Source organism: Entelurus aequoreus, linkage group LG14 (assembly GCF_033978785.1).
Source record: "Entelurus aequoreus isolate RoL-2023_Sb linkage group LG14, RoL_Eaeq_v1.1, whole genome shotgun sequence".
NCBI lineage: Eukaryota > Metazoa > Chordata > Actinopteri > Syngnathiformes > Syngnathidae > Entelurus > Entelurus aequoreus.
In genome coordinates this window covers 39,354,666-39,372,001 of record NC_084744.1, presented here as the reverse complement: position 1 = coordinate 39,372,001, position 17,336 = coordinate 39,354,666, and the positions used below count along the sequence as shown (strand labels likewise).

At 40.2% G+C, this 17,336-nt stretch overlaps 1 protein-coding gene across 1 annotated transcript in view; it reads left to right on the top strand.

The window, feature by feature from the left end:
* The window catches only part of fastkd1 (FAST kinase domains 1), a 154,316-nt gene that overhangs the window by 3,819 nt on the left and 133,161 nt on the right, over nucleotides 1-17,336 (top strand). Inside the window, exons 5-8 of the mRNA XM_062069851.1 lie at nucleotides 9,186-9,581; nucleotides 9,656-9,766; nucleotides 12,359-12,490; nucleotides 12,572-13,061. Coding sequence (XP_061925835.1) covers nucleotides 9,186-9,581; nucleotides 9,656-9,766; nucleotides 12,359-12,490; nucleotides 12,572-13,061 — 1,129 coding nt within the window. The remainder of the gene's footprint in view (nucleotides 1-9,185; nucleotides 9,582-9,655; nucleotides 9,767-12,358; nucleotides 12,491-12,571; nucleotides 13,062-17,336) is intronic.

Below are 17,336 nucleotides of genomic sequence, written 5' to 3'. Positions count from 1 at the left end.
TGTCTATCTACCACCACTACTGTTTTCTGTTTATTTGTTACTGACTGTGGCAGGACACCTCTGCCTCTGTTTCACTTTATGTTGCTGGTAAATAATATGGTTGTAGTAGTAGGCTAAAGTTAAATTATTTAGTATGCACTAATTAAAGGGGCAGAGCTTTAAGAGACATTTGAGCTTTTATACTTTTATAAGATATATTTTTTGTAAGAACCACAATTAATAAATATATTTCAGTGAATAACTTATTGTTCAAATCTGTATATAAATATACATATAAAGTGTTGTAATTATATTGTAAAATGAATGGATGGTTGGATGGATGGATGGACGTTTAAAACAAACTGTTATTATTAATTAGTACTTTATTTTATTTAATTATTTGTATTTGTTATTTTTAATTTAATTTAATTTGTATTTCATTTTATTATTATTCTTATTTTTTTTAAATTATTATTATTTTTGTTTAATGTTATTATTTATTTGTGTGTGGCGTCGCGCGGGTCTCGCTTCCTGTTGGGTGGGGTCCGTGCCCGTGTGGCCCGACCTTGCGCTGTGGGGTCTCTGTTGGCGACTTGATGTGGTGGCGGCGCGGCGCCCGTGTCTGGTCTGGATACTGTGTCTCGGTTGTTTGGGCGGTGGTGTGTTTGTGCGGGTTTGGGTTGGGGTGGTGGGGTCTTTTGGTGGTGGTGGGGGGTTGGTGTCTCTTGTTTGCGTGTTGGCGTTTGGGCTTGCTGGCGCTGGCTGGTCTCTGTGATCCTGTTGGCGTGTGGTTGCCGGTCGCGTTTTTTTTTTGATCGCTTTGATTTGATTGGGTGGTGCTGGCTGTCTGGGGGTGTTGTGGCTGCTGTTTCTGCTGCCGTTTGTTTGTGGTGTGGGCGCCCGTGGCTGCTGGGTCTGGTGCAGGGGGGTGGCTGATGTTGTGACTGGTGGTAGCGCGCACGCGTGGTGGTTGTCGGGGCTGACAAACTGTGTATATGTATGTGTATGTGTGTGTGTGTATGTATGTATGTATGTATGTATATATATGTGTATGTGTATGCATGTGTATGTGTGTGTATGTGTACATGTGTATGTTTATGTGTATGTATATATATATGTATGTATATTTCTGGGGGTACGTTCTGGGCCTGCCTGTCGGGTGGGGGTCGGCGCCTCAGGCTACTGCATCCGGACTGCGTGTCTGGAGCTCCTGGGTCCCACCGTCCATCCCTTCCGGGTGCCCGTCTTGGTTGGGGCCTGCTGGGTCTGGTCCCTGCGTCTACTGTGGTAGCTTGGTGCTGCAGGGTATTCCGAGGTGCTGCGAGTCGGCCAGTTGTTGGGGTAGCGACCTTGTGTGTCAGCATGTCTGTGATCTTCTTTTAATTCTTTTTTTTTTTTTTTTTTTTATAAATAGATTTAATTATTTATTTATTCTTATTTTTTATATATTTTATTAATATTATTATTATTATTATTATGTATTTATTTATTTTATTTATTTATTTCCCCTACCTCAGGGGGGGACTCGGCGGGGCGGTTGCTGGTTGTTCCATCTCCATCGTTGGGGTCCCTGCGGGTGGGGTGGGTGGTTCCCGTGGCCCCGTGCTGGGTGGTCCTGTGGCGGGCGGCTTGGGTGGGGTGGCCGTGGGCTGGCCTCGCCGCGCTCTCCGGGGGTGGGGGCCCGGTTGCCGGTGGGGCGGGGCCGGTCTTCCCGTCCGGTTGCGGGGGGTCTCCGGGCCCCTCGGGTGGGGCGTCCCGCCTTTCTGTCCGTGTGGGGTGTGGTCTCTCGATGGCTTGGGGTCTGGCTGCCCCCTGCTTTTCTCGTGCCTTGTCCTCTGCCGGGTGCGTCTGTCTGCGGCCGGCTGCTGGCCCTTGTGGGCGGCGCGGTGGGCCAGGCTCTGGGGTTCCTGTCGCTGTCCGGCTTGGCTGCGTGGGGGCGGTGGCCCCTGGTTCCCTGGGCACCACACCTACTGTTTGTGGGATGGGCTCTCGGAGGCTGGGGCCGTACTCTGGCTCCCGCACACACTGGGAGTCAAATGTATTGTACATGCAAATTCACATATACTCACACACATACATACAGACATACATAGGTACCTATGCTCCCACATACATATACAAATAAATACAGTACATATTTACACACTCAAAGTTCGTACATCCACACGCACATTCATTATACAAACATACTGTATACACACACTGTACATATACATTCACTGTAAAAACATACATATACACATACTGTACATATACACTCACTGTACAAACACACACATACACATACTACACATATACATTCACTGTACAAACACACACATACATATACTGTACATATACATTCACTGTACAAACACACATATACACATACTGTACATATACATTCACTGTTCAAACACACATACTGTATACACATACTGTACATATACATTTGCTGTACACACATATACACATACTGTACATATACATTCACTGTACAAACACACATATACACATACTGTACATATACAAGTACATATGCACACATACACTCATGCACATAATCACGTATCATCAAACATATATTAACGTTGTTGCCCTAGGGTAAACTGGGTATAACATATGGCACACTGACAAAGCTTAACCTATTGTTACTATAACAATCTACAAGGTTAATGTAGGTTGCTTCTCTTTCTTCCCCTCCATTTTTCTGCATTCTTTCGTATCTCAAGTTATAATTACGTATATGTATTGTTGCATTTGAACAATTGTATTGTTGATTATAAAGGTAAAGTATTGGTATTGTTTATTATCAATAGCACTATTTCTATTGGTATTCATATTGCTCCATTTTTAGTGTAATAATGCTCATTGTCATTTCTGTATATTATTTTTATTTTCGCTAACTGCTTATTTGCTATTACTTTTACCATCATATTTGTACATGTCGTATTTGCTGATGTTGCTCTGTTGTTGTTGTTGTTGTGTTTTCTGTTGTTGTTTTTGTCTCTCTGTCTAATCCCCCTCTTGTCCCCACAATTCCCCCCTCTGTCTTCCCTTTTCTCTCTTTCTATCCCCTCCTGCTCCGGCCCGGCTGCACCAAATGATAATATAAATACATTTAATAAAGTAAAAATACAAGTAAGGCAACAAGAGAAGTATCCTACACTTCTCTTTTGTAAAGTAAATCTGAACAGCCGATATGGGCATCTACATCTGCTATATGATTTGCCCGAGAAGCTGGGCAGGACATTATTAAAAAAAAAAATTAAAAAAAAAAAAAAAAATTAATTAGTAAGTATACATTTTTTGAGCCTTTTTAGAGAAAATCATATCATTGTAGTAAATTATGCAAATTACTCGATGATGTCATGGTGACCACCCCCATAGCCACGCCCATAGCCACGCCCCGCCGCCACAGGTATCTCGGCAGTTTATGGGAAACACTGGTTATGGTTTGACTTTATTTCGAACATGCATACAATTACAACATGATACATCACAAATTCCAGTTCCTCTTTTCAACATATTTGAAAAGGAGTAAGAAGAAGCAGATCTTATTTAATCCTACCCCTTTTATATTACATAGCAATTGCTACCACTTTTGTTCACTCACTTAACTCAATTTATTTATACAATATACTCTATATATAATATCATAAAAAAACTATTTTAAATAAATAATAATTAGTGAAGTAAGTTGTATTTAAAATGGTGAGATAAATAAGATAATCAGTAAATTCAGAATATTTATCATGGTTCTTCTTCTTTGTACATTGTAAACACTTGAGTTTTAACCGTTTGTTAAATTGCATCATATTAGTACACTATTTTGATTTATATACTTATTCCATTCCATAATTAAATTCCACATACAGATATACTAAAGGTTTTAAGTGTTGTACGTGCATACACATGTTTTAAATGGCATTTTTCTCTAAGGTTATATGGTTATTGTTATATTGTTGTACATTCTTGGGTAGCAGGTTATAGTTTGTTTTGTGCATAAGTTTAGCTGTTGGCAAATTCACTGTATTGTGGAATTTGAATATCTTCGATTCAATAAATAGAGTTTGAGTGTTCTCTATATCCAACATTATGTATTATTCTAACTGAGCTTTTTTGTAACACAGTTAGTGACTGAAGCATACTTTTGTAGTATTTCTTAATATTTCTGCACAATAACTCAAATATGGTAACACAAGGGAGCAGTAAAGAATATGAAATTATTTTTGCTCCAATACATATTTAGCAAAATATCATATAATAATATAATATATCAGTATATATTATATTGTAGCGGTTGCTTTAAGGACCTAATTCACCACACCTGTTTACTTGAACGTGTCATCATTATTCACTGTCATTGTTTGATTGTGCACATAACAATGTTGTTCTGGTTTAGCATTCGTATATGCAGTTAAGAGTGAGTCATTCGGAGCGGCCCCTTTAAGTGACCGTCAGGAGATTTTCCCAAAGGTGGGGGTTTGTTGTTACCGCCATTTTGAGTTGTGTGATGTAAGCAGTCATTCATTCTCGTCTTTTATGAACAAACGACGCACACGTTTTTGTGTGTCAAAAGATACTTCAAATTGTCTTGCTTTCGCATTACAAGTGCAACAATATACTGTATATCCATCAATCCACTTTCTACCGCTTGTTCCCTTCGGGGTCGCGGGGGGTGCTGGAGCCTATCTCAGCTGCATTCGGGCGGAAGGCGGGGTACACCCTGGACAAGTCACCACCTCATCACAGGGCTAACACAGATAGACAACATTCACACACTAGGGACCATTTAGTGTTGCCAATCAACCTATCCCCAGGTGCATGTCTTTGGAGGTGGGAGGGGCCTATCCCCAGGTGCATGTCTTTGGAGGTGGGAGGGGCCTATCCCCAGGTGCATTTTCTTTGGAGGTGGGAGGAAGCCGGAGTACCCGGAGGGAGCCAAAGCTGTCACGGGGAGAAAATATAATATAATATATAATTAGAAAGATTCCAAGCCGGGGATTGAACTGTATATATTATATGTAAATATGACATATATGTTATATTTAGGGACCGAGTCCCTTTGGGACAGAGGACCCTATTGTATTTCTAGCGTTTTATTATTATACCGCCGCCTCTTTGAGCTTTAATTTGACCCCCTTAACATGCTTCAAAACTCACCAAATTGGACACACACATCAGGACTGGCAAAAATTGCGATCTAATCAAAAAACCAAACCCCAAAACTCAAAATTGCGCTCTAGCGCCCCCTAGGAAGAAAACACAGACAAAACTGCCTGTAACTCTCAGTAGGAATGTCGTAGAGACATGAAACAAAAACCTCTTTGTAGGTCTCACTTAGACCTATATTTCATACACTGACAACCCCCAGCAAAAATCAACAGGAAGTTTGCAATTCCCCCTTCAAAACAAAAGTTGTGTAAAACAGTCACCTTTTTTCAAACATTATGTCCTTGAGCGCGTTTGTCGTGTCGGCTTCAAATTAGCACAGGAGGGAGATTGAACCCTTCTAAATTAAAAGTTGATGAAAGAGTTTTAAATACTGCTCCGGTTTGGATTTTATGAGCCCTCAAAGTCGGTCCCGTCCATCGCTGCTTGCAGCTTTAATTTACGTATATTGCTAATATGGTACATTTATAGTTTACTTTATACCTGCATTATCCTTTCTATCCCTTGTAACTGAGCCACTGTGTGGAACAAATTCCCTTGTGGATCAATAATATCTGTCTATTACCTGACCGCTTCTATGTTAGCTACCTCTCTTTGTTTATAATGTATATTTTCTGCTGGATCTACTCTCTATTTTATGCTTCCCTTTTTTTTGCTGCAGCTGTTACATATACTCTAATATTGTACATGGTAATTGGGGTTTGTTGTATATTGTATATATTATATAATAATATGTCAGCATATTGTATATACTGTGTGTATACATAATATGTAAATATTACATATGTTATATTTTATATTGCTACTGCGACCCAGAGAGAGACACGCGGTAAAAAATGGATAGAGGGATACTATTGTATATTTTTAGTCTACTTTATACCTGCCTTATCCATTGCATCCTTACCCTTTCCATCCTTTGTAACTGAGCTACTGTGTGGAACACTTTCCCATGTGGATCATTAAAGTTTGTCTAAGTCTTCTAATCCAGTTTAACCCCAACCCTCTGATGCCATACCGTTCTATTTTTTGGATTAAAATATTGTGATTAATTGTGTGAAATGTTTTAGTTAGAGCCATAAACACTGCCGCTTCACACAGTTGACCATCTATTGCATTTGTAATTTCCTCTGTTTTTTTCGATTAGAGCCATCAATGTTGAAATATTGGTTCTCAGCGAGTAGTTTGTTTATGAAACTGTCCAATCTGTTATAGAACAGTTTTTCAATGATTTTAGAAAATTGTGGAAGTAAAGAAACGGGTCTATAGTTTGTAAATTGGGGTTTGTCTCCAGTCTTACAAATCGGTACCACTTTAGCTATTTTCATTTTGTTTGGGAATTTGCCTGTTTGAAATGATAGATTACTGATATATATTAATGGTCCAGAGATGTCTTCAATAACCTTTTTTGTCGGTTCCATTACAATCAATTGAAGTCTTGGATTTGCATTTTTCCACGATTTTAACTATTTCCTCTTGTGTCACTTTGGTGAGAAACATGGAGTTGGGATTTCTATCTATGGTGTCAATGAAGTCTTCAGTTGAGACTGTCTGTCCGGAATCCTTTCCTCCAATTTTGGTCCAATATTTACAGACTAATTGTTGAAACTTTCAACTACTTTTTTTCCACGTTGTCATTATTTAGGTTTCCGTCTGAGAAGTATTGGGGTAATCCCTCTTAGTAACATTTTGAATAATGCCATTCAGGACGCCCCATGTTGCTCTCATATTGTTTTTGATCCTGTCTTAATAATCGACTAATTATTTTCTGCATGTTCGTATGCTAGTTAGCTTGTTTTTATACTTTTTTGTACTTATTTTCTGCCTCTGTACATTTTGTATATAATCTTCTTATTACAAGCATTTTGTTAATCCTTTTGTCATTCATGGTTGATTGTTCGTTCTCTGCTTTCTACTGAGTTGTTTCCATTGATATGTCATGTGAATACTTATCTGTAATGATAATGTTGGTCACATTATAAAGCAGAATTACCCCAACAAGTTCTGTATAACTGCATATGCCTCAGAATTCTGATTATTGGCCCTTTTTTTGGGCTGGTGCGCCTAATGAATTGTCCACTGAGTATTTAAACACATGCTCGTGTGGTGTATTCAACGTGACTGCTGGTATTTTTTGACTTCCATTTAATTTTTTTATTTCATTCATTGAAAAACAAATGCAACAACAGCATTTAGCATGAACGAAAAGGAGCAGAAAGAAGTAAAACTTATAATATCTGCGCCCTATCAACACAAAGTCACAAGGAACAGTTCCAGTTCTTTTGAGCTGTCTGATGCAGTCGTATTACCAATTTCAGGATATCAAAACACAAAATACCTTTAATAAAGTTGACTCTGCAGTTTCATATTTTTGTAATGTTGATAATTTGACAGTCTTCTTAAACAAAGTAAATGGAGGCAGAAGTTTTGATTTCACAATCAAGACCGTTCCACACACTGACTCCTCTGATTGAGACACACCTTTCCTTTACAGTTGACTGAAACCTGGGTTTTGTTAAAACCATTTAGTTCATATCTACTATCTCTCTTGGTAAATCTATTTTGCAAATTGTTTGGTAAATTTTCCATATGAGCTTTATACATGTTTTTAGAAGGTTATAATCTACTAATTCATTAAATTTCAGTGTTTTTAATTGTATAAGTAAAGGATCGGTTGGGTCTCTGTATTTATTTCCACTGGCGACTCTAATCACACTTTTCTGTACTTCCCCATACTTTAATGCAATAGGTCAGATATGGAACAGTCAATGAGTTATACAACAAAATAAATGCACTCTTATTTAGAAAATCTTTGACTTTATACAGCACAGCTATTATTTGGCATACTTTGACATTATCAATATGTGATTTCCATGTTTCAAGTGTTCATCAATCATAAAACCTAGAAACATAATCTCATTTGTCCTTTCAATTTCCAATCCATTAATTAATGACGCTTCAGCGTATTTCCTTTTACTACAAAAAAAATCTTACGTTTAGTTTTGCCTATATTTAAGGACAATTTATTGCCATTGAACCACATCATCATTTTCTGGAATTCATTTTCTACAATTTGTAGGACGTCGTTTATATTTTTGCCTATAGTTGTGTCATCCGCAAATAGAATGCACCTGAGTAAATGAGACACAATCACAATGTCATTTATATACAAAATAATTTGTATCGGTTCTAGGACCGATCCTTGAGGTACTCCGCAAGTTCTATTACAACTTTTAGACTTTATGTTGTTGATTTCAACAAACTGATTCCTGTTTTTTTATATAGCTTGTAACCAATTGGTGTGCCACACCTCTTATACCATCCATCCATCCATTTTCTACCGCTTGTCCCTTTCGGGGTGGCGGCGGGTGCTGGAGCCAATCCAGCTGCATTCAGGCGGTAGGCGGGGTAGACCCTGGACAAGTCGCCACCTCATCACAGACCTCTTATACCATATTTATATAATTTATGCAACAATATATTGTGGTCCAGCGTATCAAACGCTATTTCAAGATCTACAAAGATGCTTACTAAGTAGTGCTTTTTGTGTATTGCATTGGCGATTTCTGCAGTTAGTTCCATAATTGCTGTAGCAGTTAAAAGATTAGCTGTTACTTAAAATCTTAAATTCATTAAGAAAGTATTCAGTCTTCTCTAGAATTTTAGAGAACTGCGGAAGTAACATTAGCCTATAATTAGAAAATTCTGATTTGTTTCCTTTCTTAAAGAGTGGAATGACTTTAGCTATTTTCATGCAGTCTGGAAATATTCCTGAATTATAAGACTCATTACAAATATATGTAAAAGGCTCAATAATTACATCTATAATTTGATATATCAATACCATATTAATGTCAGTATAGCCATTTGATTTTTTTATTGGCACACTTTTGGTACTGTTCCACCATCGATGTTTCCATCTGGAATTTGTTGTGACAAGGTAGGGCCAATATTTACAAAGTAATAATTGAGCTTATTTACAATTTCAGTTGCACTGTAAATGTCAACATGAATCTTTGTAAAACAATCCTTAACTTCAGCATCTTTTATTCCAGGATCCTCTCTACCTTTCTAATTACTGTGTCGTCCATGGTGTCCCCTCGTTTTCGAGATGCCCTCATTAGCAGGGTGGACCACCTCCTGGACAAAACGGATTGGCCCCAAGCCAGCAACGCTCGCAGAGTGGTGCAGTTCCTGCGCCACATCAAGTGCACCCACAGGCCATTGTTGGAGAAGTGCAGCCGGATTCTCATATGCGAAATTCCCACGATGGATGTGAACCACATCTGTATGTTAATGGGGCTGTTTCGGTCGCTGCATTTTCACAGCTGTGACTTCAAGCTGGCTGTGAAACAACGGCTGACAGAAGAGATTGATTCAAGCATCGACCCGCATGCATTTACTGCATTACTCTCTCTGGCACCCTTTGCCAGTCCAGAGATGAGAAACCGGTTAGTATCAGTAAATGATGAAACACACATGGTTTAAATCGCTTAATGCTTTAGTGATTTTATATTGCTTTCAGATTGGAGAGCACAGCCTACATATTGGCTGATGAGTTTAACGCACTGCAGGTGATGGATATTGCTGAAGCACTGCAACAGATGCAGAGCAGGAACTTTATCTTGATAAAGAAGTGAGTTAATATCAACTTGCTCTGAGATCAATTCTTATTTTATTGTATTTTTTGTAAAGTTACAGATACAAATTATTACAATATGCAGACACAACTACAATGGTACCTCAGCTTAACAGTGTTTTGAGATAAGCGGTGTCTTTTGGGTAATTGTTCAACTTTAAGTTGCAAGCAAAAATGTAAGCTACAAGCATCCCCGCCATTAGCTACATTGAACCCTGTAAGATCCGCCCAAAACATCTGGTCATAATCACTAGCAATAGCTTATCGGTCGACACAGATTATATTTTTCCAACCATTGGAACAAAGAACGTGAGTGTGAAGGACAGTGCTAACTATGCAATTCAGGCATATCACTGCTAGTTGGATCCCGACTGAAGCAGGAAGAGTCTAAAGCCAGCCAAGGATGCTAAAATCATATCAAAACCGTGGATATTAATCCATTAAATAATGGAGAAGCTGCTCAAATAAGATACCATAGAGGTCCGCTTTCCAAGATGAATACTGTGTATTATTATCATATTATTTCATCAAACTATTGTAGCGGTTTGTAGAATGGTATTGTTTTTTTTTTTTTTACAATATTTCTTATCTAAAAGTTGTTTTTTAAAGGCATTTTATATGTTAAAATGACAAGATACAGGTTTTGAGTTAAGAGCTCTGTCACAGAACCAATTAAGATTGTAAGTTGAGGTACTACTGTATTTGAATACCATTTCCCTGTGACCTCTAGCCTAATAGATGCTGTATTGGAATTAGTGTATTGAGCGGAAATCAAAAGACAGTGTTTCCCACACATTCATTTATTTGTGGCGGCCCGCCACGAAAGAATTACGTCCACCACAAATAAAAACAAAAAAAATAAATATATAATATATATATTTTTTTGTCCTGTCCAGCTTCACAGGCAAATCATATAGTTGATGTAGATGCCCATATCGGCTGTTCAGATTTACTTTACAAAAGAGAAGTGTAGGATACTTCTCTTGTTGCCTTATTTGTATTTGACTTTATTAAATGTATTTATATTAGAAACACAACATGTGTATATAACAAAGGGTGCAAAGTCTGCAGGCAGTAGGAAACATGGTTAAGTGTAGGGAGTAAAACTGATGGCAGTCTAAAGTTCAAGATTTTTGGAGCTCTTTGTTCAGTGGATCAGATGTTTGATGAAGCTCTGTGTCTATCTACCACCACTACTGTTTTCTGTTTATTTGTTACTAACTGTGGCAGGACACCTCTGCCTCTGTTTCACTTTATGTTGCTGGTAAATAATATGGTTGTAGTAGTAGGCTAAAGTTAAATTATTTAGTATGCACTAATTAAAGGGGCAGAGCTTTAAGAGACATTTTAGCTTTTATATTTTATAAGATATATTTTTTGTAAGAACCACAATTAATAAATATATTTCAGTGAATAACTTATTGTTCAAATCTGTATATAAATATGTACATAAAGTGTTGTAATTATATTGTAAAATGGGTGGATGGATGGATGGACGTTTAAAACAAAACTGTTATTATTAATTAGTAATTATACATTTTTTGAGCCTTTTTAGAGAAAATCATATCATTGTAGTAAATTATGCAAATTACTAGATGATGTCATGGTGACCACGGCCATAGCCACGCCCCCGCCGCCACAGGTATCTTGGCAGTTTATGGGAAACACTGAAAGACGATCCTGTATTTACCTTTTATTATAACTGATACCACCACACTGCTTGAACATGGCATCAGTAAAGCTGGAACTGAACGAGTCAGTGCCGCTGTGTGCAGCCTGAAGCATTCTAGGCCAAAAGTCATAATTTTGCTGACAACTTGTTGATGAAGGAGAAATAAAATTGACGGAAAAGTTGTATAAAGTAACCAGATCGGAGATAAAATGTATATATAATTCATCATTTTGGTGCTGAATGAATGCTGAATCATCCATTTGCTTGAAGGTGAGATCTTCTATACATTTTTAAACTTTATCTTCAACCTTTACATACGAACAGCAGCCCTCTGATCCAACACCTTACACACATTTTGCTGTAGCGCTACCCACAATAATAACACAACACTTCCTCGTTACGCATCAATCACAATCACGGCCAGCAAGGTTTAGGGACGGGTATCGTTTACATTTTTAACGATACTAGTACTTGAAAAACCCAAAAGCAGTGAAGTTGTCACGTTGTGTAAATGGTAAATAAAAAGAGAATACAATGATTTGCAAATCCTTTTCAACATATATTCAATTGAATAGACTGCAAAGACAAGATATTTAACGTTCAAACTGAGAAACCTATTTTTTCCAAATATTGGCTTATTTGGAATTTGATGCCTGCAACATGTTTAGAAAAAGCTGGCACAAGTGGCAAAAAAGACTGAGAAAGTTGAGGAATGCTCATCAAACGCTTATTTGGAACATACGTATTCACGTTCTCACAGACACATCTTAAAGAAAGTCTTTCCAGAAGAGTGAAAGCTCTCATCTGCAAAAATAGACCTAATGCATATTTGTTTTATTTGCACTTTTTGGCGAGGGGTCACAATACCCTTATCCCTTTTTTCACATGTGTGTTCTAAGTGTGGGTGTCTTTTTCAGAATTGCATCAGTAATCCAAAGGAACCTTGACACTTACAGGCCAGTGGAGGTCTGTAGAATCACACAGGCACTTTTTATGTTGGATTATTGGAATCTAGAACTCTTTACCAAACTAAGAAACATTTTGGTCAGGTAAGTTAATATCAACTAAATAACAGGTTGTAATAACTAAACCTGTTGGAAGTCGAGACTTAATTCACGTTGACTTTGCAGATTTTTAGAGCGCAGCTTCCTCCCCGGTGAAGTGATCATGTTGACCCGTGTTCTGTCCATGTTACCTGGTCCGCGACTTCAGGAGGTTGTGATCTCCCGGCTCAACGCAGTGGTGTCCCAATGCTGTTTTGAAGATCTCGTAACCATTTCCTTTGTTCTCGGGAAGTGGATGCGTAACGACCCGTTGTACCACCACCAAAGCACCACCAGCGAGTACGTGCGTCTGCTGCAGACACTTAGCTGCCGCGGTCTTGAGAGGCTGCAGACGACTGACCGACTGAACTTGCTTCTTGAAGAGCTCAAGTATGTTTCGGGGGAGTGGTTTGAGAAAATGATTCTGGAAGATACCATGGCCACGCTGCACAGAATGATAGATCAAATCAATTGGACAAACTTGCCGGAACTGTCCCGCATCATAGCATGGACAAATTGGTTCTGCCCTCCCTTGATGGACCGTATTGCCAGTGTGGCCATTAAAGACATTGATAAGGTGATTTTAAACGACTGGTTTGTAGAATTTTAGTGGTGCTAAATAGGGCTGGGTGATTATATTGTCTGCATTGACGATCGCGATTAATTTGAGTTCGATCAGTGATCAGCTGTTAGCATTTTTACCTCGATCAACCATGGCGGAAATGTCTCCAGATACTGCAGTAGTAAACCGTATGGAAGCAACGATAATCTGTACAATCCTGCACGCAACAATCCACCTTTTTTGACCGTGATCCTGTGTGTGTCTGTGAATGTTTGCGTGTGTTTGTGTGCGTGTGTGTGTGTGTGTGCGCGACCATCTCGGGCTCTTCACGACGTTATTAATGTTCAATCAGCGTTTTGCCTCTTCCCCTTACACAGCTTGAAGCGCAGACCAGAAGAATAAAATAAATAATTATGACTAAAACGAGCATATATGTTAAAACACAATATAGAAAAGGAGCAGCGACTCTTATGACAGACTCCAGTTTTACTATCTGCTGCAGGTCTCCACCTGTTTCCCCCCGATGAATAGAGGCTGAGTGTCTGTTTTGGCTGTTCTCCTGAAGTCTATGACCAGCTCCTTGGTCTTGGAGGTGTTCAGGGCAAGGTTATTGTCTGAACACCACATTGACATCTGCTCCACCTCGTCCCGGTAAGCCGACTCATCTCCCCCAGAGATGAGCCCTACAACTGTGGTATCATCAGAAAACTTGATGATGGCTTTGCTGGAGTGTGCGGGGGTGCAGTCATGTGTGTAGAGGGTGTAGAGTAGGGGGCTCAGCACACAGCCCTGGGGTGAGCCTATGTTTAGGCTAAGGGCTGTGGAGATTTGGGGGCCTACCTTCACCCTCTGGGAGCGGTCCGACAAGAAGTCCTTGATCCAAAGGCAGACGGAGTTGGATATTTCCAGTTGTAAAAGTCTGGTCATTAGTCTGTTGGGGAGTATGGTATTAAATACTGAGCTGAAGTCCACAAATGGTAGCCGCGCGTAGCTCCCCTGCAGCTCCAGGTGGGACAAAGCAGCGTGGAGAGCTGTGGCGATAGCATCCTCTGTGCACCTGTTGGTTCTGTAGGCAAACTGGTGAGGGTCAAACCTGGGTAGAAGATTTGAAATGATGTGTGCCCGTACCAGTTTCTCAAAGCACTTGAGAAACTGTCCAGTAGCACTTACCCATGAGTGGGGTAAGTGCTACTGGACAGTAGTCATTAAGGCTGCTAATGGAAGTCTTTTTTGGGATTGGAATGATGGTTGAGGACTTGAGACAGGGAGGGATGGCACCCTGGGACAGTGACTGGTTAAAAATGGTGGTAAAAACCCCAGCCAGCTGGTCTGCACAGTCCTGGAGCACCTGTCCCGAGATGCCGTCGGGCCCTGTCGCTTTCCTCGGCTTCACCGCCCTCAGGGTGCGTCTCAACTCATGCTTCTCCACTGTGAGAATGTGACTGCTGTGGGCTGAAAGATGTGGTGTGACTGTCCTGTGAGGATACCTCGAAGCGGGCAAATAAGTGGTTCAGCTCCTCCGCCAGTGAGATGTCACTGGCATCAGCCGAGGTGTTGCTAGGTCGATAGTTGGTGTGCTGAACCACCTACCACACCTGCCTGGAGTTGTTGCTCTCGAAGCAGTCCTCAATCTTCCTCCTGTAGTCAGCTTTGGCCGCCCTAATGCCTCTCTTCAGGTTGGATTTGGATGTGCTGTATAGCGCTGTATCACCAGCTCTGAAAGCGATGTTTCTCTTCCTAAGCAGGCACTGCACTTCTTTTGTAATCCATGGCTTCCTGTTCGGATAGACCCGGATGCGCTTTTCCTCTGTGACATTGTCTGTGCAGTATTTTATATAGTCCATGACAGATGTTGTGTACTGCTCCAGATCTTGGTGTTTAAAGGCCTACTGAAATGAATTTTTTGTATTTAAACGGGGATAGCAGATCCATTCTATGTGTCATACTTGATCATTTCGCGATATTGCCATATTTTTGCTGAAAGGATTTAGTAGAGAACGATGATAAAGTTCGCAACTTTTGGTCTCTGATAAAAAAAAGCCTTGCCTATACCGGAAGTAGCGTGACGTAGTCAGTTGATCGCCTCCTCATATTTTCCTATTGTTTTCAATGCAGCTAGAGCGATTCGGACCGAGAAAGCGACAATTACCCCATTAATTTGAGCGAGGATGAAAGATTCGTGGATGAGGTATGTTAGAGTGACGGACTAGAATGCAGTGCAAGACATATCTTTTTTCGCTCTGACCGTAACTTAGGTACAAGCTGGCTCATTGGATTCCACACTCTCTCCTTTTTCTATTGTGGATCACGGATTTGTATTTTAAACCACCTCGGATACTATATCCTCTTGAAAATGAGAGTCGAGAGCGCGAAATGGACATTCACAGTGACTTTTATCTCCACGACAATATATCGACGAAACACTTTAGCTACGGAGCTAACGTGATAGCATCGTGCTTAACTGCATATAGAAACAAAATAAATAAATCCCTAACTGGAAGGATAGACAGAAGATCAGCAATACTATTAAACCATGGACATGTAAATACACGGTTAATGCTTTCCAGCCTGGTGAAGGTTAACAATGCTGTTGCTAACGACGCCATTGAAGCTAACTTAGCTAGGGAGCTAACGTGATAGCATCGGGCTCAAATGCAGATAGAAACAAAATACATAGACCCCTGACTGGAATGATAGACAGAAAATCAACAATACTATTAAACCATGAACATGTAAATACACGGTTAATGCTTTCCAGCTTGGCGAAGCTTAAAAATGCTGTTGCTAACGACGCCATTGAAGCTAACTAAGTATAACGGGACCTCACAGAGCTATGATAAAAACAATAGCGCTCCACCTACGCCAGCCAGCCCTCATCTGCGTTCCAGCGATCGACAGAAGGATGAAGGACTTCACCACGATCATCCGTGCGGTTAGTGGCTAGCGTCGGCTAGCGCGTCTGCTATCCGAGTCAAAGTCTTCCTGGTTGTGTTGCTACAGCCAGCCGCTAATACACCGATCCCACCTACAACTTTATTCTTTGCAGTCTCCATTATTCATTAAACAAATTGCAAAAGATTCACCAACACAGATGTCCAGAATACTGTGGAATTATGAGATGAAAACAGCTATTTTGTATTGGATTCAATGGGGTACCGATACTTCTGTTTCACTGGCTACGTCACACGCATCCGTCATCATCCAAAGGCGTTTTCAACTGGAAGTTTAGCGGGAAATTTAAAATTGCACTTTATAAGTTAACCCGGCCGTATTGGCATGTGTTGCAATGTTAAGATTTCATCATTGATATATAAACTATCAGACTGCGTGGTCGGTAGTAGTGGGTTTCAGTAGGCCTTTAAAGATGTTCCAGTCTGTTGACTCAAAACAGTCCTAAAGCTGTTCAGAAGCACCGTCAGGCCATGTTTTAACAGTTCTGGTTGTGGTAGAAGCACTTTTCCTGAAAGGGGGATTGTATTAAATGCAGGGTCATGTGGTCTGACTGACCAAGGTGAGGAAGTGGTTTAGCCCTGAAGCCTTGTTTAATGTTCGAATAAACCTTGTCTAGTGTGTTGTCTCCCCTGATAGCACATTTAACATGCTGATGGAGTTTAGGGAGTGCAGTCTTTAAATCTACATGATTAAAGTCCCCAGCGATGATCTGAGCAGCCTCAGGATACAGACTCCGCTGACTGCTGATAGTGTCATATAAATGTCCGAGTGCCACGTTGGCATTAGCATCCGGAGGAATGTACACAGCTGTTAGCATCACAACATGGAAGGAATGGAAGGATTAAGCCAAGTCTCTGTGATGAGCAGCATGTAGCAATCCTTCACAATGTTATTTGCAGCCTGTAGTCTTAGTTTGTCCATTTTGTTCGCCAGTGATCTTGCGTTTGTGAGGAAGATACTCTGAAGCAGCGGTTTGTGTGGCCGCTTCCTTAGCCTTAGCAACAGGCCAGTTATGCATCCCCGCTTTTGTTTTCGATCCCGGCGCCGCCTCCCTGCTGGGATGGTAGTCCAGGCTGAGCTGGGGCGCTTAGCTATATCCACGTGTATTTCATGCGAGCAAATGAAGTCAGTTGTAGCAGACCGCTCGCTGTGTAAACCTATTCCTAAGAGATCCTGCCGGCTATAGATGATGTTTGCCGAGAAGATTTTTAACGCAAATAGTATAAATTGACACACTAGTAAATAAACAAAACACCGAATACGAGAGCATTCAGCCGCTGCGTGTGAATGCGCTGCCATTTTGCCATCTTCATGGGTTTGGTCTTTTGGTTATGGGCT